At 55.2% G+C, this 23,689-nt stretch overlaps 1 protein-coding gene across 1 annotated transcript in view; it reads left to right on the forward strand.

The window, feature by feature from the left end:
- The window catches only part of TTC6 (tetratricopeptide repeat domain 6), a 475,627-nt gene that overhangs the window by 432,681 nt on the left and 19,257 nt on the right, over positions 1 to 23,689 (forward strand). The window contains exon 32 of the mRNA XM_069207716.1: positions 926 to 1,151. Within this exon, the coding sequence (XP_069063817.1) occupies positions 926 to 1,151 (226 nt within the window). The remainder of the gene's footprint in view (positions 1 to 925; positions 1,152 to 23,689) is intronic.

Raw genomic sequence — 23,689 nt, forward strand, 5'->3', positions numbered from 1 at the left:
CTGGAAAAAAAACAAAGGTTAAGGTGATGTTATAGTTAGTTGCTGGAATGAGGTAAAAACGAATGATTAAAAACCAAAAACCACTGTAACTCACAAGTTATCATTCTGGCCTGGTTCTGACTCTTCTCTGACTGCACCATGTCTTTGTTCTGTCCCAACTCAGCTCTGACCTGGTTGTGGGTCGGCTCTCACCCTGCTGTAACCGTCCTCTATGGTGGTTCTGTCTCAGCAGGGAATCATTTCTGTGTCGGCTGTGTCCTGGCTCTGGGTCGTCTGTGTCCTGGCTCTGGGTCGTCTGTGGCCTGGCTCTGGGTCGGCTGTGGCCTGGCTCTGGGTCGGCTGTGGCCTGGCTCTGGGTCGGCTGTGGCCTGGCTCTGGGTCGGCTGTGGCCTGGCTCTGGGTCGGCTGTGGCCTGGCTCTGGGTCGGCTGTGGGTCAGCTGTGGCCTGGCTCTGGTTCAGCTGTAGTCTAGGTCGTCTGTGGCCTGGCTCTGGGTCGGCTGTGGCCTGGCTCTGGGTCGGCTGTGGCCTGGCTCTGGGTCAGCCTGGCTCTGGCTCAGCTGTGGCCTGGCTCTGGGTCGGCTGTGGCCTGGCTATGGGTCGGCTGTATCCTGGCTCTGGGTCGGCTGTGGCCTGGCTCTGGTTCAGCTGTAGTCTGGGTCGGCTGTGGCCTGGCTCTGGGTCGGCTGTGGACTGGCTCTGGGTCGGCTGTGGCCTGGCTCTGGGTCGGCTGTTTCCAGGCTCTGGGTCGGCTGTGGGCTGGCTCTGCTTTCGTTCCAGCTCAGCTCTGCCCTGTCTCTGGTTCAGCTCTGCCTCAGTTCCAGCTCGGCTGTGTCCTGGCTCTAACTTGGCAGTGGCTCGGCTCTGGCTCTAATTTCTTGCCTTGCCACCTCTTTCCTTCCCTGATGTGCTGCTTGACTTTTCCAGGCCAGAGATTACTACTCGAAGGCCCTGGGGCTGGATCCCAGCAACGAGTCGGCGGCCCTGAATCGCGCCATCACTAACGTGCTGCTGTGCAACCTGCCCGAGGCCATGCAGGACTTCGAGTGGGTGATCAGGCAAAGTCCCTTCTCGGCCACCGTCTACTTCAACCGGGCCACCCTGTACAGCGCCCTCCAGCAGCACCAGCTGGCAGAGCGGGACATCAGCAAGGGTGAGTTGCGGCATGGCCCGGGGGCAGACAGTAGGCTGTGAGTGAGTGAGTGTGTAAGTGTGTGAATGAGTGTGTGAATGAGTGTTTAAGTGAGTTAGTGAATGAGTGTGTGACTGAGTGAGTGTGTGAATGAGTGAGTGAGTGACTGCATGAGGCTGTGAGTCAGATGATGTGTGCTAGACTGTACAGCGCCCTCCAGCAGTACCAGCTGGCAGAGGAGGACATCAGCAAGGGTGAGTTATGGCACGGCCCGGGGGCAGGCAGTGGGCTGTGAGTGAGTGTGTGAATGAGTGAGTGTGTAAGTGTGTGAATGAGTGAGTGTTAGCCTTAGGGATTATTTCCTGGAATGTTGCAGGCTTGAAATAAAAAATTGGAAACCCTGACTGGTTAAAATGAGTGACGGAAAATCTTTTTATCTGCTGCCAGGAGACCTGGCTCGAAGAATCCCCGCATATTAATGGCTACACCACATATAGGCCCTCATTTCGACCCTGGCGGTTTCAAACCGTCAGGGTGGAGGGCAGAGGAAGCACCACCAACAGGCTGGCGGTGCTTCCCAGGCCATTCTGACCGCGGCGGTAAAGCCGCGGTCAGAAAAGGGGAACAGGCGGTTTCCCGCCGGTTTTCCCCTGGCCCAGGGAATCCTCCATGGCGGCGCTGCATGGGGATTCCGACCCCCATCCCGCCAGCCTGTACCGCCAGGAAGAGGCTGGCGGGAACGGGTGTCGTGGGGCCCCTGGGGGCCCCTGCACTGCCCATGCCACTGGCATGGGCAGTGCAGGGGCCCCCTAACAGGGCCCCACAAAGATTTTCACTGTCTGCTTAGCAGACAGTGAAAATCGCGACGGGTGCCACTGCACTCGTCGCACCCCTGCAAATCCGCCGGCTCCATTCGGAGCCGGCTTCCTCTTTGCAGGGGCTTTCCCGCTGGGCTGGCGGGCGATCTTTTGGAGATCGCCCGCCGGCCCAGCGGGAAAGTTGAAATGACCCCCGCGGTCATTTGACCGTGGTGCGGTCTTTGGGCGGTTTGCACCCGGCGGGCGGCGCCCGCCGCCTGCCGGGGTCGGAATGACCCCCATAGTGTCCCTGCAATTAAGGCCTCTGCAGGTAGGGCTAAGGGTGGCCTTGCTACTTTTCTATCTGTAAAGGTCGGGGGATGGAAGCACGTGTTGTGGGCACATCCCCTTTTTTTCTGGCTTTATTTCTGAAATTAGCAGAGCCATTTGACATATTACTGATTAATTATTATAATAATACCTTTGATAATTCTGACACAAGTGTGGTTGGCAGCTTGGAGACGTTAATATATAAGGCAACAACCATTAGTAGAAAGGACCTAAGAATAATCTGGGTCGGCGACTTTAATGCCCACTTGTGTGAGCCAGAGTATTTGGACTGCTGCGGACTCTTGGATGAAAATGATAACCCCACTCAGCATTTTAAACACTCTCCATATGGGAATGCTCTTAACTCTTTGATAACAGCTAATTCTCTACTTTTCCCCATACCAGCTATTAGAGGGGTACCAACATTTATAAGGGGAGACACTCATACTACTATTGATTATATTATCTATTCTAGAGAATTATCCTCCTTTGCAGGGCAATTTAGGGTGACCCCGACCTGCATCAGCGATCACAACCCCTTATCTATTGCGATTAATTTGGACTTGACGAGTGACTCAAGAAGAGGGAAGCAACGCCCTGTTATGAAGTTTTCAACCCAAAAAGGACTCACAATTAAATGGGGAAAGATAGATAGCAATAGCTTCTTTAAAGACTTAGGGGGTTATTACAACTTTGGAGGAGGTGTTAATCCGTCCCAAAAGTGACTGTAAAGTGACGGATATACCACCAGCCGTATTACGAGTCCATTATATCCTATGAAACTCGTAATACGGCTGGTGGTATATCCGTCACTTTACCGTCACTTTTGGGACGGATTAACACCTCCTCCAAAGTTGTAATAACCCCCTTAATGTTGAATAAACGGTCAGATGTTATGACATCCTTGGATGAAGATAGGGCCCCCCATTAAATTGTCCGTGCATTTTCCTCTCTGACAAAGTATATGGCTGAGAAACTACAGCCCTCTGGCACTAATAAGGTATATGGCCCAAGATGGTTTAACCACACATGTACCACATCTTTAAGTAATCTAAAGAAAATAACTAGTGCATCTCCCCAAGATCGACAAGCAGTCAAAATTGCCAGGAAAAATTATAAGGAAGCACTTGCCAAGAGGAAAGCCGAATTAAGTGAGTCTGCGTGGGAGGAATTGATGGAAGCAAGCAAAATTAAAGATACAATTGCATTCTGGCGTGTGGTTAACTCTTCACTGCTGAATGACAAACATGAGATGTCCATGGATACTGTCATTCCAGCCAAAACGTGGGTGGATTATTTCAAAAAAACTTTTGCTATAGAGACAAATGTTCAACTAGAAAAGCCAAATTGTTTGAAGTTAATAGGAAACAATCAGTGTAGTCTGGCTTTCAGCAATATTATAAGCATGGGATGATGTTAAACAAGCCATTCAAGATTGCCCTTCTGAGAAAGCTCCTGGCCCAGACAAAATCCCTGCTGATTTATATAAAACGCTTCCTGATTTCTGGGGCCACTGCTTACTAATGTCCTGAGATCGGCTGTGACGGGCCCTTTAGTAGATACTTGGAAAGAGGCGATCATTGTCCAGATTTCTGGGGCCACTGCTTACTAATGTCCTGAGATCGGCTGTCACAGGCCCTGTAGTAGATACTTGGAAAGAGGCGATCATTGTCCAGATTTCTGGGGCCACTGCTTCCCAATGTCCTGAGATCGGCTGTGACAGGCCCTGTAGTAGATACTTGGAAAGAGGCGATCATTGTCCAGATTTCTGGGGCCACTGCTTCCCAATGTCCTGAGATCGGCTGTAACAGGCCCTTTAGTAGATACTTGGAAAGAGGCGATCATTGTCCAGATTTCTGGGGCCACTGCTTACTAATGTCCTGAGATCGGCTGTGACGGGCCCTTTAGTAGATACTTGGAAAGAGGCGATCATTGTCCAGATTTCTGGGGCCACTGCTTACTAATGTCCTGAGATCGGCTGTGACGGGCCCTGTAGTAGGTACCTGGAAAGAGGCGATCATTGTCCAGATTTCTGGGGCCACTGCTTACTAATGTCCTGAGATCGGCTGTGACGGGCCCTGTAGTAGGTACCTGGAAAGAGGCGATCATTGTCCAGATTTCTGGGGCCACTGCTTACTAATGTCCTGAGATCGGCTGTGACAGGCCCTTTAGTAGATACTTGGAAAGAGGCGATCATTGTACAGATTTCTGAGGCCACTGCTTACTAATGTCCTGAGATCGGCTGTGACGGGCCCTTTAGTAGATACCTGGAAAGAGGCGATCATTGTCCAGATTTCTGGGGCCACTGCTTACTAATGTCCTGAGATCGGCTGTGACAGGCCCTGTAGTAGATACTTGGAAAGAGGCGATCATTGTCCAGATTTCTGGGGCCACTGCTTACTAATGTCCTGAGATCGGCTGTGACGGACCCTTTAGTAGATACTTGGAGAGAGGCGATCATTGTCCAGATTTCTGGGGCCACTGCTTACTAATGTCCTGAGATCGGCTGTGACAGGCCCTTTAGTAGATACTTGGAGAGAGGCGATCATTGTCCAGATTTCTGGGGCCACTGCTTACTAATGTCCTGAGATCGGCTGCGACAGGCCCTTTAGTAGATACCTGGAAAGAGGCGATCATTGTCCAGATTTCTGGGGGCCACTGCTTACTAATGTCCTGAGATCGGCTGTGACGGGCCCTTTAGTAGATACTTGGAAAGAGGCGATCATTGTCCAGATTTCTGGGGGCCACTGCTTACTAATGTCCTGAGATCGGCTGTGACAGGCCCTTTAGTAGATACTTGGAAAGAGGCGATCATTGTCCAGATTTCTGGGGCCACTGCTTACTAATGTCCTGAGATCGGCTGTGACAGGCCCTTTAGTAGATACCTGGAAAGAGGCGATCATTGTCCAGATTTCTGGGGCCACTGCTTACTAATGTCCTGAGATCGGCTGTGACAGGCCCTGTAGTAGATACTTGGAAAGAGGCGATCATTGTCCAGATTTCTGGGGCCACTGCTTCCCAATGTCCTGAGATCGGCTGTGACAGGCCCTGTAGTAGATACTTGGAAAGAGGCGATCATTGTCCAGATTTCTGGGGCCACTGCTTCCCAATGTCCTGAGATCGGCTGTGACGGGCCCTTTAGTAGATACCTGAAAAGAGGCGATCATTGTCCAGATTTCTGGGGCCACTGCTTACTAATGTCCTGAGATCGGCTGTGACGGGCCCTGTAGTAGATACTTGGAAAGAGGCGATCATTGTCCAGATTTCTGGGGCCACTGCTTACTAATGTCCTGAGATCGGCTGTGACGGGCCCTTTAGTAGATACTTGGAAAGAGGCGATCATTGTCCAGATTTCTGGGGCCACTGCTTACTAATGTCCTGAGATCGGCTGTGACGGGCCCTTTAGTAGATACTTGGAAAGAGGCGATCATTGTCCAGATTTCTGGGGCCACTGCTTCCCAATGTCCTGAGATCGGCTGTGACGGGCCCTGTAGTAGATACTTGGAAAGAGGCGATCATTGTCCAGATTTCTGGGGCCACTGCTTCCCAATGTCCTGAGATCGGCTGTGACAGGCCCTGTAGTAGATACTTGGAAAGAGGCGATCATTGTCCAGATTTCTGGGGCCACTGCTTACTAATGTCCTGAGATCGGCTGTGACAGGCCCTGTAGTAGATACTTGGAAAGAGGCGATCATTGTCCAGATTTCTGGGGCCACTGCTTACTAATGTCCTGAGATCGGCTGTGACGGGCCCTTTAGTAGATACTTGGAAAGAGGCGATCATTGTCCAGATTTCTGGGGGCCACTGCTTACTAATGTCCTGAGATCGGCTGTGACGGGCCCTTTAGTAGATACTTGGAAAGAGGCGATCATTGTCCAGATTTCTGGGGCCACTGCTTACTAATGTCCTGAGATCGGCTGTGACGGGCCCTTTAGTAGGTACTTGGAAAGAGGCGATCATTGTCCAGATTTCTGGGGGCCACTGCTTACTAATGTCCTGAGATCGGCTGTGACGGGCCCTTTAGTAGATACTTGGAAAGAGGCGATCATTGTCCAGATTTCTGGGGGCCACTGCTTACTAATGTCCTGAGATCGGCTGTGACGGGCCCTTTAGTAGATACTTGGAAAGAGGCGATCATTGTCCAGATTTCTGGGGCCACTGCTTACTAATGTCCTGAGATCGGCTGTGACGGGCCCTGTAGTAGGTACCTGGAAAGAGGCGATCATTGTCCAGATTTCTGGGGCCACTGCTTACTAATGTCCTGAGATCGGCTGTGACGGGCCCTGTAGTAGATACTTGGAAAGAGGCGATCATTGTCCAGATTTCTGGGGCCACTGCTTACTAATGTCCTGAGATCGGCTGTGACGGGCCCTTTAGTAGATACTTGGAAAGAGGCGATCATTGTCCAGATTTCTGGGGCCACTGCTTACTAATGTCCTGAGATCGGCTGTGACGGGCCCTGTAGTAGATACTTGGAAAGAGGCGATCATTGTCCAGATTTCTGGGGCCACTGCTTACTAATGTCCTGAGATCGGCTGTGACGGGCCCTTTAGTAGATACTTGGAAAGAGGCGATCATTGTCCAGATTTCTGGGGCCACTGCTTACTAATGTCCTGAGATCGGCTGTGACGGGCCCTTTAGTAGATACTTGGAAAGAGGCGATCATTGTCCAGATTTCTGGGGCCACTGCTTACCAATGTCCTGAGATCGGCTGTGACGGGCCCTTTAGTAGATACTTGGAAAGAGGCGATCATTGTCCAGATTTCTGGGGCCACTGCTTACCAATGTCCTGAGATCGGCTGTGACGGGCCCTTTAGTAGATACTTGGAAAGAGGCGATCATTGTCCAGATTTCTGGGGCCACTGCTTCCCAATGTCCTGAGATCGGTTGTGACGGGCCCTTTAGTAGATACTTGGAAAGAGGCGATCATTGTCCAGATTTCTGGGGCCACTGCTAACTAATGTCCTGAGATCGGCTGTGACAGGCCCTTTAGTAGATACTTGGAAAGAGGCGATCATTGTCCAGATTTCTGGGGCCACTGCTTACTAATGTCCTGAGATCGGCTGTGACGGGCCCTTTAGTAGGTACCTGGAAAGAGGCGATCATTGTCCCGATTTCTGGGGGCCACTGCTTCCCAATGTCTTGAGATCGGCTGTGACGGGCCCTTTAGTAGGTACTTGGAAAGAGGCGATCATTGTCCAGATTTCTGGGGCCACTGCTTACTAATGTCCTGAGATCGGCTGTGACGGGCCCTTTAGTAGATACTTGGAAAGAGGCGATCATTGTCCAGATTTCTGGGGCCACTGCTTACTAATGTCCTGAGATCGGCTGTGACGGGCCCTTTAGTAGATACTTGGAAAGAGGCGATCATTGTCCAGATTTCTGGGGCCACTGCTTACTAATGTCCTGAGATCGGCTGTGACGGGCCCTTTAGTAGATACTTGGAAAGAGGCGATCATTGTCCAGATTTCTGGGGCCACTGCTTACTAATGTCCTGAGATCGGCTGTAACAGGCCCTTTAGTAGATACTTGGAAAGAGGCGATCATTGTCCAGATTTCTGGGGCCACTGCTTCCCAATGTCCTGAGATCGGCTGTGACAAGTCCTTTAGTAGATACTTGGAAAGAGGCGATCATTGTCCAGATTTCTGGGGCCACTGCTTACTAATGTCCTGAGATCGGCTGTGACGGGTCCTGTAGTAGGTACTTGGAAAGAGGCGATCATTGTCCAGATTTCTGGGGCCACTGCTTACTAATGTCCTGAGATCGGCTGTGACGGGCCCTGTAGTAGGTACTTGGAAAGAGGCGATCATTGTCCAGATTTCTGGGGCCACTGCTTACTAATGTCCTGAGATCGGCTGTGACGGGCCCTTTAGTAGATACTTGGAAAGAGGCGATCATTGTCCAGATTTCTGGGGCCACTGCTTACTAATGTCCTGAGATCGGCTGTGACGGGCCCTTTAGTAGATACTTGGAAAGAGGCAATCATTGTCCAGATTTCTGGGGGCCACTGCTTACTAATGTCCTGAGATCGGCTGTGGCGGGCCCTTTAGTAGATACTTGGAAAGAGGCGATCATTGTCCAGATTTCTGGGGGCCACTGCTTACTAATGTCCTGAGATCGGCTGTGACGGGCCCTTTAGTAGATACTTGGAAAGAGGCGATCATTGTCCAGATTTCTGGGGCCACTGCTTACTAATGTCCTGAGATCGGCTGTGACAGGCCCTTTAGTAGATACTTGGAAAGAGGCGATCATTGTCCAGATTTCTGGGGCCACTGCTTACTAATGTCCTGAGATCGGCTGTGACAGGCCCTTTAGTAGATACTTGGAAAGAGGCGATCATTGTCCAGATTTCTGGGGCCACTGCTTACTAATGTCCTGAGATCGGCTGTAACAGGCCCTTTAGTAGATACTTGGAAAGAGGCGATCATTGTCCAGATTTCTCGGGCCACTGCTTACTAATGTCCTGAGATCGGCTGTGACGGGCCCTTTAGTAGATACTTGGAAAGAGGCGATCATTGTCCAGATTTCTGGGGGCCACTGCTTACTAATGTCCTGAGATCGGCTGTGACGGGCCCTTTAGTAGATACTTGGAAAGAGGCGATCATTGTCCAGATTTCTGGGGGCCACTGCTTACTAATGTCCTGAGATCGGCTGTGACGGGCCCTTTAGTAGATACTTGGAAAGAGGCGATCATTGTCCAGATTTCTGGGGCCACTGCTTACTAATGTCCTGAGATCGGCTGTGACGGGCCCTTTAGTAGATACCTGGAAAGAGGCGATCATTGTCCAGATTTCTGGGGCCACTGCTTACTAATGTCCTGAGATCGGCTGTGACGGGCCCTTTAGTAGATACCTGAAAAGAGGCGATCATTGTCCAGATTTCTGGGGCCACTGCTTACTAATGTCCTGAGATCGGCTGTGACGGGCCCTTTAGTAGATACCTGGAAAGAGGCGATCATTGTCCAGATTTCTGGGGCCACTGCTCACTAATGTCCTGAGATCGGCTGTGACAGGCCCTTTAGTAGATACTTGGAAAGAGGCGATCATTGTCCAGATTTCTGGGGCCACTGCTTCCCAATGTCCTGAGATCGGCTGTGACGGGCCCTTTAGTAGATACTTGGAAAGAGGCGATCATTGTCCAGATTTCTGGGGCCACTGCTTACTAATGTCCTGAGATCGGCTGTGACGGGCCCTTTAGTAGATACTTGGAAAGAGGCGATCATTGTCCAGATTTTCAAGAAGGGGGACAGGGCAGATCCTTTGTGCTATCGCCCAATTTCTTTATTGGATAGCTCAGTTAAAATCCTAGGCCGAGTGATCCTAAATAAGTTAGAAAATTGGGCGATCGAATCTCACTCCCTTTCAGAAATCCAATTTGGCTTCCGGCCCGGTGTGGGCACAGTAGAACAAACTCTTAACTTGACCCTCATAGTCCAGAAATATACCAAAGTCAAAAGGGGGTGCATACACTTAGCATTCATGGATCTGTCCTGTGCTTTTGACACAGTTAACAGGGAGAAACTGTGGATGGTCATGTTGAATATGGGTGTGGACAAAGACAATCCTTTTACTCAGTACAGGGAAGTTTCCCTCATTAAAGGGGGTCAGACAGGGCTGCGTGCTGGCCCCTTTTCTTTTTCTTTTATATATAAATGGGTTAGAGAAATTTCTCTGTGAATCGGGGAAGGACTCCCCAGTCATCAATAACTCCCCAATTCCTGTACTTTTGTATGCGGACGATGCTGTACTCATATCAAGGACAGCAAATGGCCTCCAGATTTTATTGAATGCTTTTAATACTTTTATGGGGAACCTTGGTCTTAAAATTAATAGAACTAAGTCATTTGTGATGAAGACCGGACCCAAATTAGCAAAAACGAAAAATTTTGCTCTAGATGGGCATGAGATACTCAAGGTCCCACATTTTACGTATCTGGGGGTCCCCATTGACGTGTTTTAATTGGAAATTTTTAGTAAACATACGTTCAATACAATTTCAAAAAGCCATAGAAGCAGTTTTCAGGTTTGTGAAAAGACTCCGACACAAACCTGTTAAAGAAATGATGACTGTTTTTTCCTCCAAATGTCTTTCTATTGCGACATTTGCAGCCGGGGTTTGGGGGTATGCAGAATGCTCAGGCCTCCAGATTGTAGAAAATAAATTTTTAAGAAGGCTACTAGCAGTCCCCCAATCTACACCAGTAACGTTCTGTCATAAAGAAGTAGGTTTGAGATACATATCTAGCTATATAAAGCTTCAACTCGTACTATTGTGGTTAAAAATTTGGACTAAGCCAGAAGCGTCCCTATGCAGAAAGGTGATACAGGACTGTCTCCTTTTATCACGATCTCTGGATATACCTTGGCTTAGACACGTTCATCTCTCCCTTCTATCTTTAGGACTAGGAGAATTTTTTCTTAAACTGGATACTTTAACAAGACAGGACATTAAAAAGGTTAAAGACATGTATTGGCAGAAAAGCCAGGACATGGAGCCAGCCTGGGGCGCAAGTAGATTACTGGTGAGGAACGAGACACAACAATTCCAACAAAAGTTATATCGGACTATTATTAATCACGAGCGATAAAGGTTTTTACTCACGAGGCTACGTTTAAATACATTACATTACCTGGTAGCATTCCCATCATGTGGAACCTGGTGTAAGAACCTTCCTGCTTGTCGCTGTGATGGAAAGACACCTCAGAGTACATTGCATTTTATGCTCTTTTGCACTTTATATGTTGTTCCGAGAAAAAGGTTTTTACGTCCGCTATTTTTATTTAAAAGTATTAGAACTAGCCAGCTTGCTTATTTATATTTACATAACCTGGGAAATGTGGATATAATTCAGGCTGTGTTCAATTTTATATATGCTGCTCATGGTATTCGGAAAATGTATTAATAACACTTTTTAGTAATTTTATGACTAAGAAATTTGTATGCTGTATTTATTGGATGACTTTTATGGTCTTTTTGTACCGAATAAAGTAATGAATGATGATGATGAGTGAGTGTGTAAGTGTGTGTGAATGAGTGAGTGTGTGAATGAGTCAGTGTGTGAGTGCATGAGGCTGTGAGCCAGGTGAAGTGTGCTAGACTGTACAGCACCTTCCAGCAGCACCAGCTGGCAGAGGAGTACATCAGCAAGGGTGAGTTACGGGCACGGCCCAGAGGCAGCCAGTAGGCTGTGTGAGTGAGTGAGTAAATGAGTGAATGTGTGACTATAAGTGTGTAAATGAGTAAGGGGGTCATTCCGACCCCGGCGGTCAGGGACCGCCGGGGCCGGGGATGCGGGAGCACCGCCAACAGGCTGGCGGTGCCCCGCAGGGCATTCTGACCGCGGCGGTTTGGCCGCGGTCAGACAAGGAAAACCGGCGGTCTCCCGCCGGTTTTCCGCTGCCCTGGGAATCCCCCATGGCGGCGCAGCTTGCTGCGCCGCCATGGGGGATTCCGACCCCCTCACCGCCATCCTGTTCCTGGCGGCTCCGACCGCCAGGAACAGGATGGCGGTGAGGGGTGTTGTGGGGCCCCTGGGGGCCCCTGCAGTGCCCATGCCAATGGCATGGGCACTGCAGGGGCCCCCGTAAGAGGGCCCCACTTTGTATTTCAGTGTCTGCTGTGCAGACACTGAAATACGCGACGGGTGCCACTGCACCCGTCGCACATACCCACTCCGCCGGCTCCATTCGGAGCCGGCTTCCTCGTGGGGAGGGGTTTCCCGCTGGGCTGGCGGGCGGCCTTCTGGCGGTCGCCCGCCAGCCCAGCGGGAAAGCCAGAATGGCCTCCGCGGTCTTTCGACCGCGGAGCGGCCATTTGGCGGCTCCCTCCAGGCGGGTGGCTCCCGCCGCCCGCCGGGGTCAGAATGACCCCCTAAGTGTGTAAATGAGTAAGTGAGTGTATGAGGCTGTGAGTCAGATGATGTGTGGTATACTGCACAGGGCACCCCAGCAGTGCCAGCTGGCAGAGGAGTACATCAGCAAGGGTGAGTTACGGGTACTGCCCAGGGGCAGCCAGTAGGCTGTGTGAGTGAGTGAGTAAATGAGTGAATGTGTGAGTGTAAGTGTGTATATGAGTGAGTGTATGAATGAGTGAGTGAGTGTATGAGGCTGTGAGTCAGATGATGTGTGGTAGACTGCACAGAGCACCCCAGCAGTGCCAGCTGATAGACAAGTACATCAGCAAGGGTGAGTTACGGGCACTGCCCTGGTGCGACCGAGTGGCTGTGAGTGAGGAGTGTGTAAGTCAGACACATAAAGGGGACAGCATCAGTAAGTAGAGTGAATGAGCATGCATATCTCTGAATGACTGGATGAGTGACTGTGTGAGTAGGCGAAGGTGTATCCGAGTGACTGAGTAAGATAATATCTGAGAAAGTGAATGACAGTGAATCACAGAGCATCTGGGTAACAGGGGGAGGAGGTGAAGATATTAATGAGTCTCCAAATGTGTGGACAGTAGACTGTGTAATTGATTGGTGGAGCTGAGTTTACATAGAACAAGTGATTGACTGAATGAGGAACTAAGCGAGTGACTCAGTGAAGCAGTCAGTGCATGAGTAAGTGAATACTTTTCTGTTGTGCTAGTGTGTGAAGTATGTCCTCAGACTGCAGTGCAGTGTGTCATGTCATGCACGAGGAAGCAGTGTGTGTCCTCTGGTGGGAAGGACGTGCCTATGTCTAATGCAGAGAAGAGCAGAGCATGGTCTGTGCAGTGAGGTAGAGTGGAGGATGTCCTCCAAGGAAAGGGGAGTGCAGTGAGCCTACAGCTGCTGCCCCAGGGGTGTGTGAAAGATGGAGGGCTGAGGCCTCTGGGCCTGTCCTGTCTCATTGTGAGCTCCAGCCAGGGAGGTTAAAGATGGAGGGCTGAGGCCTCTGGGCCTGTCCTGTCTCATTGTGAGCTCCATCCAGGGGGGGGTGAAAGATGGAGGGCTCAGACATCTGGGCCTGTCCTGTCTCACTGTGAGCTCCAGCCTGGGAGGTGAAAGGTGGAGGGCTGAGGCACCTGGGCCTGTCCTGTCTCACTGTGAGCTCCATCCCCAGGGAGGTGAAAGATGGAGGGCTGAGGCCTCTGGGCCTGTCCTGTCTCATTGTGAGCTCCATCCAGGGGGTGTGATAGATGGAGGGCTGAGGCACCTGGGCCTGTCCTGTCTCACTGTGAGCTCCAGTCCCAGGGAGGTGAAAGATGGAGGGCTGAGGCCTCTGGGCCTGTCCTGTCTCACAGTGAGCTCCAGCCCCAGGGAGGTGAAAGATGGAGGGATGAGGCATCTGGGCCTGTCCTGTCTCACTGTGAGCTCCAGCCAGGGAGGTTAAAGATGGAGGGCTGAGGCCACTGGGCCTGTCCTGTCTCATTGTGAGCTCCAGCCAGGGAGGTGAAAGATGGAGGGCTGAGGCACCTGGGCCTGTCCTGTCTCATTGTGAGCTCCAGCCCCAGGGAAGTGAAAGATGGAGGGCTCAGACATCTGGGCCTGTCCTGTCTCACTGTGAGCTCCAGCCTGGGAGGTGAACGATGGAGGGCTGAGGCATCTGGGCCTGTCGTGTCTCACTGTGAGGTCCAGCCCCAGGGAGGTGAAAGATGGAGGGCTGAGGCATCTGGGCCTGTCCTGTCCTGTCTCACTGTGAGCTCCAGCCAGAAAGGTTAAAGATGTAGGGCTGAGGCCTCTGGGCCTGTCCTGTCTCACTGTGAGCTCCATCCCCAGGGAGGTGAAAGATGGAGGGCTGAGGCATCTGGGCCTGTCCAGTCTCACTGTGAGCTCCAGCCCCAGGGAGGTGAAAGATGCAGGGCTGAGGCTTCTGGGCCTGTCCTGTCTCACTGTGAGCTCCAGCCAGGGAGGTGAAAGATGGAGGGCTGAGACATCTGGGCCTGTCCTGTCTCACTGAGAGCTCCAGCCAGGGAGGTTAAAGATGGAGGGCTGAGGCATCTGGGCCTGTCCTGTCTCACTGTGAGCTCCACCCAGGGGAGGAGAAAGATGGAGGGCTGAGGCATCTGGGCCTGTCCTGTCTCACTGTGAGCTCCACCCAGGGGAGGAGAAAGATGGAGGCCTGAGGCACCTGGGCCTGTCCTGTCTCACTGTGAGCTCCAGCCAGGGAGGTTAAATATGGAGGGCTGAGGCCTCTGGGCCTGTCCTGTCTCACTGTGAGCTCCAGCCAGAGAGGTGAAAGATGGAGGGCTGAGGCATCTGGGCCTGTCCTGTCTCACTGTGAGCTCCAGCCCCAGCGAGGTGAAAGATGGAGGGCTGACGCATCTGGGCCTGTCCTGTCTCACTGTGAGCTCCACCCAAGGGGGGTGAAAGATGGAGGGCTGAGGCACCTGGGCCTGTCCTGTCTCACTGTGAGCTCCAGCCCCGGGGAGGTGGAAGATGGAGGGCTGAGGCATCTGGGCCTGTCCTGTCTCACTGTGAGCTCCAGCCAGGGAGGTGAAAGATGGAGGGCTGAGGGGTCTGGGCCTGTCCTGTCTCACTGTGAGCTCCAGCCCCGGGGAGGTGAAAGATGGAGGGCTGAGGCACCTGGGCCTGTCCTGTCTCACTGTGAGCTCCAGCCCCAGGGAGGTGAAAGATGGAGGGCTGAGACACCTGGGCCTGTCCTGTCTCACTGTGAGCTCCACCCAGGGGGGGTGAAAGATGGAGGGCTGAGGCATCTGGGTCTGTCCTGTCTCATTGTGAGCTCCATCCAGGGAGGTGAAAGATGGAGGGCTGAGGCCTCTGGGCCTGTCCTGTCTCACTGTGAGCTCCAGTCCCAGAGAGGTGAAAGATGGAGGACTGAGGCCTCTGGGCCTGTCCTGTGTGATCTTGAGCTCCATCCAGGGAGGTGAAAGACGAAGGGCTGAGGCCTCTGGACCTGTCCTGTCTCACTGTGAGCTCCAGTCCCAGAGAGGTGAAAGATGGAGGGCTGAGGCGTCTGGGCCTGTCCTGTCTCACTGTGAGCTCCAGCCCCAGGGAGGTGAAAGATGGAGGGCTGAGGCATCTGGGCCTGTCCATTCTCACTGTGAGCTCCAGCCCCAGGGAGGTGAAAGATGGAGGGCTGAGGCACCTGGGCCTGTCCTGTCTCACTGTGAGCTCCAGCCCCAGGGAGGTGAAAGATGGAGGGCTGAGGCATCTGGGCCGGTCCTGTCTCACTGTGAGTTCTATCCCCAGGGAGGTGAAAGATGGAGGGCTGAGGCATCTGGGCCTGTCCAGTCTCACTGTGAGCTCCAGCCAGAGAGGTGAAAGATGGAGGACTGAGGCCTCTGGGCGTGTCGTGTCTCACTGTGAGGTCCAGCCCCAGGGAGGTGAAAGATGGAGGGCTGAGGCATCTGGGCCTGTCCTGTCTCACTGTGAGCTTAATCCCCAGGGAGGTGAAAGATGGAGGGCTGAGGCATCTGGGCCTGTCCTGTCCTGTCTCACTGTGAGCTCCAGCCAGAAAGGTTAAAGATGTAGGGCTGAGGCCTCTGGGCCTGTCCTGTCTCACTGTGAGCTCCATCCCCAGGGAGGTGAAAGATGGAGGGCTGAGGCATCTGGGCCTGTCCAGTCTCACTGTGAGCTCCAGCCCCAGGGAGGTGAAAGATGCAGGGCTGAGGCTTCTGGGCCTGTCCTGTCTCACTGTGAGCTCCAGCCAGGGAGGTGAAAGATGGAGGGCTGAGGCATCTGGGCCTGTCATGTCTCACTGTGAGCTCCAGCCAGGGAGGTGAAAGATGGAGGGCTGAGGCATCTGGGCCTGTCCAGCCTCACTGTGAGCTCCATTCCCAGGGAGGTGAAAGATGGAGGGCTGAGGCCTCTGGGCCTGTCCTGTATCACTGTGAGCTCCAGCCGGGGAGGTTAAAGATGGAGGGGTGAGGCCTCTGGGCCTGTCCTGTCTCACTGTGAGCTCCAGCCGGGGAGGTTAAAGATGGAGGGCTGAGGCATCTGGGCCTGTCCTGTCTCACTGTGAGCTCCAGCCCCAAGGAGGTGAAAGATGGAGGGCTGAGGCGTCTGGGCCTGTCCTGTCTCCCTGTGAGCTCCAGCCCCAGGGAGGTGAAAGATGGAGGGCTGAGGCATATGGGCCTGTCCTGTCTCACTGTGAGCTCCAGCCCCAGGGAGGTGAAAGATGGAGGGCTGAGGCACCTGGGCCTGTCCTGTCTCACTGTGAGCTCCAGCCAGGGAGGTTACAGATGGAGGGCTGAGGCGTCTGGGCCTGTCCTGTCTCACTGTGAGCTCCAGCCCCAGGGAGGTGAAAGATGGAGGGCTGAGGCACCTGGGCCTGTCCTGTCTCACTGTGAGCTCCATCCCCAGGGAGGTGAAAGATGGAGGGCTGAGGCCTCTGGGCCTGTCCTGTCTCACTGTGAGCTCCAGCCAGGGAGGTGAAAGATGGAGGGGTGAGGCCTCTGGGCCTGTCCTGTCTCACTGTGAGGTCCACCCCCAGGGAGGTGAAAGATGGAGGGCTGAGGCCTCTGGGCCTGTCCTGTCTCACTGTGAGCTCCAGCCAGGGAGGTGAAAGATGGAGGGCTGAGGCACCTGGGCCTGTCCTGTCTCACTGTGAGCTCCAGCCAGGGAGGTGAAAGATGGAGGGCTGAGGCCTCTGGGCCTGTCCTGTCTCACTGTGAGCTCCAGCAAGGGAGGTGAAAGATGGAGGGCTGAGGCCTCTGGGCCTGTCCTGTCTCACTGTGAGCTCCAGCCAGGGAGGTGAAAGATGGAGGGCTGAGGCCTCTGGGCCTGTCCTGTCTCACTGTGAGCTCCAGCAAGGGAGGTGAAAGATGGAGGACTGAGGCCTCTGGGCCTGTCCTGTGTGATCTTGAGCTCCATCCAGGGAGGTGAAAGACGAAGGGCTGAGGCCTCTGGACCTGTCCTGTCTCACTGTGAGCTCCACTCCCAGAGAGGTGAAAGATGGAGGGCTGAGGCGTCTGGGCCTGTCCTGTCTCACTGTGAGCTCCAGCCCCAGGGAGGTGAAAGATGGAGGGCTGAGGCATCTGGGCCTGTCCATTCTCACTGTGAGCTCCAGCCCCAGGGAGGTGAAACATGGAGGGCTGAGGCACCTGGGCCTGTCCTGTCTCACTGTGAGCTCCAGCCCCAGGGAGGTGAAAGATGGAGGGCTGAGGCATCTGGGCCGGTCCTGTCTCACTGTGAGTTCTATCCCCAGGGAGGTGAAAGATGGAGGGCTGAGGCATCTGGGCCTGTCCAGTCTCACTGTGAGCTCCAGCCAGAGAGGTGAAAGATGGAGGGCTGAGGCCTCTGGGCCTGTCGTGTCTCACTGTGAGGTCCAGCCCCAGGGAGGTGAAAGATGGAGGGCTGAGGCATCTGGGCCTGTCCTGTCTCACTGTGAGCTTAATCCCCAGGGAGGTGAAAGATGGAGGGCTGAGGCATCTGGGCCTGTCCTGTCCTGTCTCACTGTGAGCTCCAGCCAGAAAGGTTAAAGATGTAGGGCTGAGGCCTCTGGGCCTGTCCTGTCTCACTGTGAGCTCCATCCCCAGGGAGGTGAAAGATGGAGGGCTGAGGCATCTGGGCCTGTCCAGTCTCACTGTGAGCTCCAGCCCCAGGGAGGTGAAAGATGCAGGGCTGAGGCTTCTGGGCCTGTCCTGTCTCACTGTGAGCTCCAGCCAGGGAGGTGAAAGATGGAGGGCTGAGGCATCTGGGCCTCTCCTGTCTCACTGTGAGCTCCAGCCAGGGAGGTGAAAGATGGAGGGCTGAGGCATCTGGGCCTGTCCAGCCTCACTGTGAGCTCCAGTCCCAGGGAGGTGAAAGATGGAGGGCAGAGGCCTCTGGGCCTGTCCTGTATCACTGTGAGCTCCAGCCGGGGAGGTTAAAGATGGAGGGGTGAGGCCTCTGGGCCTGTCCTGTCTCACTGTGAGCTCCAGCCGGGGAGGTTAAAGATGGAGGGCTGAGGCATCTGGGCCTGTCCTGTCTCACTGTGAGCTCCAGCCCCAAGGAGGTGAAAGATGGAGGGCTGAGGCGTCTGGGCCTGTCCTGTCTCACTGTGAGCTCCAGCCCCAGGGAGGTGAAAGATGGAGGGCTGAGGCATATGGGCCTGTCCTGTCTCACTGTGAGCTCCAGCCCCAGGGAGGTGAAAGATGGAGGGCTGAGGCACCTGGGCCTGTCCTGTCTCACTGTGAGCTCCAGCCAGGGAGGTTAAAGATGGAGGGCTGAGGCGTCTGGGCCTGTCCTGTCTCACTGTGAGGTCCAGCCCCAGGGAGGTGAAAGATGGAGGGCTGAGGCATATGGGCCTGTCCTGTCTCACTGTGAGCTCCAGCCCCAGGGAGGTGAAAGATGGAGGGCTGAGGCACGTGGGCCTGTCCTGTCTCACTGTGAGCTCCATCCCCAGGGAGGTTAAAGATGGAGGGCTGAGGCCTCTGGGCCTGTCCTGTCTCACTGTGAGCTCCAGCCCCAGGGGTGTGAAAGATGGAGGGCTGAGGCCTCTGGGCCTGTCCTGTCTCACTGTGAGGTCCACCCCCAGGGAGGTGAAAGATGGAGGGCTGAGGCCTCTGGGCCTGTCCTGTCTCACTGTGAGCTCCAGCCAGGGAGGTGAAAGATGGAGGGCTGAGGCCTCTGGGCCTGTCCTGTCTCACTGTGAGGTCCACCCCCAGGGAGGTGAAAGATGGAGGGCTGAGGCCTCTGGGCCTGTCCTGTCTCACTGTGAGCTCCAGCCAGGGAGGTGAAAGATGGAGGGCTGAGGCACCTGGGCCTGTCCTGTCTCACTGTGAGCTCCAGCCAGGGAGGTGAAAGATGGAGGGCTGAGGCCTCTGGGCCTGTCCTGTCTCACTGTGAGCTCCAGCCCCAGGGAGGTGAAAGATGGAGGGCTGAGGCCTCTGGGCCTGTCCTGTCTCACTGTGAGCTCCAGCCCCAGGGAGGTGAAAGATGGAGGGCTGAGGCCTCTGGGCCTGTCCTGTCTCACTGTGAGCTCCAGCCCCGGGGAGGTGAAAGATGGAGGGCTGAGGCCTCTGGGCCTGTCCTGTCTCACTGTGAGCTCCAGCCCCGGGGAGGTGAAAGATGGAGGGCTGAGGCCTCTGGGCCTGTCCTGTCTCACTGTGAGCTCCAGCCCCGGGGAGGTGAAAGATGGAGGGCTGAGGCCTCTGGGGCTGTCCTGTTTCACTGTGAGCTCCAGCCCCAGGGAGGTGAAAGATGGAGGGCTGAGGCCTCTGGGCCTCTCCTGTCTGACTGTGAGCTCCAGCCCCAGGGAGGTGAAAGATGGAGGGCTGAGGCCTCTGGGCCCGTCCAGTATCACTGTGAGCTCCAGCCGGGGAGGTTAAAGATGGAGGGGTGAGGCATCTGGGCCTGTCCTGTCTCACTGTGAGCTCCAGCCCCAGGGAGGTGAAAGATGGAGGGCTGAGGCCTCTGGGCCTGTCCTGTCGGCCTGTCCTGTCTCACTGGGAGGTCCAGCACCAGGGAGGTGAAAGATGGAGGGCTGAGGCATCTGGGCCTGTCCTGTCTCACTGTGAGCTCCAGCCCCAGGGAGGTGAAAGATGGAGGGCTGAGGCACCTGGGCCTGTCCTGTATCACTGTGAGCTCCAGGCGGGGAGGTTAAAGATGGAGGCCTGAGGCCTCTGGGCCTGTCCTGTCTCACTGTGAGCTCCAGCCAGGAAGGTTAAAGATGGAGGGCTGAGGCGTCTGGGCCTGTCCTGTCTCACTGTGAGCTCCAGCCCCAGGGAGGTGAAAGATGGAGGGGTGAGGCACCTGGGCCTGTCCTGTCTCACTGTGAGCTCCACCCAGGGGGGGTGAAAGATGGAGGGCTGAGGCCTCTGGGCCTTTCCTGTTTCACTGTGAGCTCCAGCCCCAGGGAGGTGAAAGATGGAGGGTTGAGGCACCTGGGCCTGTCCTGTCTCACCATGAGCTCCAGCCCCAGGAGGGGTGGAAGATGGAGGGATGAGGCCTCTGGACCTGTCCTGTCTCACTATGAGCTCCAGCCCCAGGGAGGTGAAAGATGGAGGGCTGAGGGGTCTGGGCCTGTCCTGTCTCACTGTGAGCTCCAGCCAGGGAGTTAAAAGATGGGGGGGCTGAGGCATCTGGGCCTGTCCTGTCTCACTGTGAGCTCCAGGCCCAGGGAGGTGAAAGATGGAGGGCTGAGGCGTCTGGGCCTGTCCTGTCTCACTGTGAGCTCCAGGCCCAGGGAGGTGAAAGATGGAGGGCTGAGGCGTCTGGGCCTGTCCTGTCTCACTGTGAGCTCCAGCCTGGGAGGTGAACGATGGAGGGCTGAGGCGTCTGGGCCTGTCCTGTCTCACTGTGAGCTCCAGTCCCAGGGAGGTGAAAGATGGAGGGCTGAGGCACCTGGGCCTGTCCTGTCTCACTGTGAGCTCCAGCCAGGGAGGTGAAAGATGGAGGGCTGAGGGGTCTGGGCCTGTCCTGTTTCACTGTGAGCTCCAGCCAGGGGGGGGTGAAAGATGGAGGGCTGAGGCCTCTGGGCCTGTCCTTTCTCACTGTGAGCTCCATCCCAAGGGAGGTGAAAGATGGAGGGCTGAGGCACCTGGGCCTGTCCTGTCTCACTGTGAGCTCCAGTCCCAGGGAGGTGAAAGATGGAGGGCTGAGGCACCTGGGCCTGTCCTGTCTCACTGTGAGCTCCAGCCAGGGAGGTGAAAGATGGAGGGCTGAGGCACCTGGGCCTGTCCTGTCTCACTGTGAGCTCCAGCCCCAGGGAGGTGAAAGATGGAGGGCTGAGGCCTCTGGGCCTGTCCTGTCTCACCGTGAGCTCCAGCCCCAGGGAGGTGAAAGATGGAGGGCTGAGGCCCCTGGGCCTGTCCTGTCTCACCGTGAGCTCCAGCCAGGGAGGTGAAAGGTGGAGGGCTGAGGCATCCGCGCCTGTCCTGTCTCACTGTGAGCTCCAGTCCCAGGGGTGTGAAAGATGGAGGGCTGAGGCACCTGGGCCTGTCCTGTCTCACTGTGAGCTCCAGTCCCAGGGGTGTGAAACATGGAGGGCTGAGGCACCTGGGCCTGTCCTGTCTCACTGTGAGCTCCAGCCCCGGGGAGGTGAAAGATGGAGGGCTGAGGCCCCTGGGCCTGTCCTGTCTCACTGTGAGCTCCATCCCCAGGGAGGTGAAAGATGGAGGGCTGAGGCATCTGGGCCTGTCCTGTCTCACTGTGAGCTCCAGCCAGGGAGGTGAAAGATGGAGGGCTGAGGCACCTGGGCCTGTCCTGTCTCACTGTGAGCTCCAGCCCCAGGGAGGTGAAAGATGGAGGGCTGAGGCCTCTGGGCCTGTCCTGTCTCACTGTGAGCTCCAGTCCCAGGGGTGTGAAAGATGGAGGGCTGAGGCCTCTGGGCCTGTCCTGTCTCACTGTGAGCTCCAGCCCCATGGAGGTGAAAGGTGGAGGGCTGAGGCCCCTGGGCCTGTCCTGTCTCACCGTGAGCTCCAGCCAGGGATGTGAAAGGTGGAGGGCTGAGGCACCTGGGCCTGTCCTGTCTCACCGTGAGCTCCAGCCAGGGAGGTGAAAGATGGAGGGCTGAGGCCTCTGGGCCTGTCCTGTCTCACCGTGAGCTCCAGCCAGGGAGGTGAAAGATGGAGGGCTGAGGCCTCTGGGCCTGTCCTGTCTCACCGTGAGCTCCAGCCCGGGGAGGTGAAAGATGGAGGGCTGAGGCATCTGGGCCTGTCCTGTCTCACTGTGAGCTCCAGCCCCAGGGAGGTGAAAGGTGGAGGGCTGAGGCCTCTGGGCCTGTCCTGTCTCACCGTGAGCTCCAGCCAGGGAGGTGAAAGGTGGAGGGCTGAGGCACCCGCGCCTGTCCTGTGTGATCTTGAGCTGAGGCATCTAGGATGTTGGTCGCCTCCATCTCTGGCCCAGATGCTGCGCATCCGAATATTTCTGTTAATCGATATCCCTCGTCTCCCTGCCATGTATTAATTACTATTATCCGCCTGGCTGTGAGGCAGGAATGTCAGTCTGTCCGGCGTGTCCGCTGCGGAAGAGGGGTGTGAAGAGGTCTGTCCTCTGCCTCCAGGAGCATCGATCTGTGGGCTGAGCGAGGGCCTCAGTTCATAGACATGTGAAATGTATTTATAGAGCGCTGCGGGTGGGAGAGGCGGCTTCACGGCGCTGAACGGGAGAGTTCGAGGCCGGGGGGTCGGGGAGTGACCCTAGTGCAGCCTCTCTTGAGATGTTGGGCCGAAGTAAAGACCTCCCAAGAGGTCGGTTTTCAGGGGGTTTCCGGACTGGACGGGGGAGTTCGGATCCGAGCCGGAGGTGGTTGCAACGCTTTGCACCCGAATTCATTCATTCATTCATTCGTTCGTTCGTTTTATTTATAAAATCACCCTTGAGGGTATCTGGATCCTTTAAAGGTTTTTTTCTTGAGCATTAACCTCGGGGGCTCGTAGGCCCCCTGTAGAGTAGTGGGCAGTGGCCCCCAGTGCCTGAATGGAGCCTGTGTGTGGATCCAGGGGCCACTGCGAACCTCCCAGGGCTGGTGTCATGTGCAGACGTTTGAGGGCTTGGGCAAAGAGGGCTCTGGCCTCGGGCCCCCGGCCCCAGCCTTCCAGGGGCCACGGTAGACCCAGCTCCGGTCCCGGCCTTTGCAGGGGCCCCTGATAGACCCAGCTCTGGCCCCGACCTTTCCTGGGGCCCCTGATAGACCCAGCTCTGGCCCTGGGCCCGGGCCCCAGCCTTCTAGTGGCTCCTGAGAGAATAAGCTTTGGCCCCGGGCTCCAAACTTTCAGGGGCCCCTGATAGACCCAGCTCTGGCCCCGACCTTTCCTGGGGCCCCTGATAGACCCAGCTCCGGTCCCGGCCTTTGCAGGGGCCCCTGATAGACCCAGCTCTGGCCCCGGGCCCGGACCCCAGCCTTCTAGGGGCCCCCTATATACCCAGCTCTCTTCTGCAGAGTCCTGCACTGATGACCTTGAATAACTCTTAATCAGATTATTTTAAATACCGTTTTCCTTTCATTTATTTTTAATTCGGGTGATTTGTGAGTCTAGTACAGACATTTTGCAGACATGTGTGTGTTTCCCGCAGCATCCAAACATGAAAGTTTCTTCTTATGAAAAGAGGACCTTACACTGAGAAAGAAGGGGCTACACAGATTATTTACAATATCCAAAACACACGTCACTATCTCTGAATATTAGATGTTAACACATAGGAGTGTGTCCGTGACCTGTGACCTGTGACCTGTGACCTGGCCAAAGAGGGCGTGAAAGAGCTGAAACTGGATGATAAATTCAAGGGCGTCCGAGCAGGGGCCCCGGGCCCCAGAATCCTTCATCTGTCCCTGCTCAAGGGGCGCCTGCCCCCTGATAGCACCCGGGGGGTCTGCGCCACCCTGGTCCCCCCAGGGGAGCGTGAAGGAGTGGGAGACTTCCAGAGGAAGGGGGGTGCCTGTGGCCGAACCCCCCGGTCCCCAGGGGTTCTGTCTCGTGCACGCGGTGTAGCACTCTGCAGTGTTAGCAGGCTTCTGGGAGCTACTCTCTTGATGGACGCGCCTCCAGGAGCAGCCCGGAGGGGGACACTGTGGGGCTCAGAGACCGATGATCCCGGGGTGGGGATGCGAGCCTGTGCACTCGGGGTC

The sequence above is a fragment of the Pleurodeles waltl genome, chromosome 9 (genome assembly GCF_031143425.1).
Source record: "Pleurodeles waltl isolate 20211129_DDA chromosome 9, aPleWal1.hap1.20221129, whole genome shotgun sequence".
In the NCBI taxonomy this organism is placed as follows: domain Eukaryota; kingdom Metazoa; phylum Chordata; class Amphibia; order Caudata; family Salamandridae; genus Pleurodeles; species Pleurodeles waltl.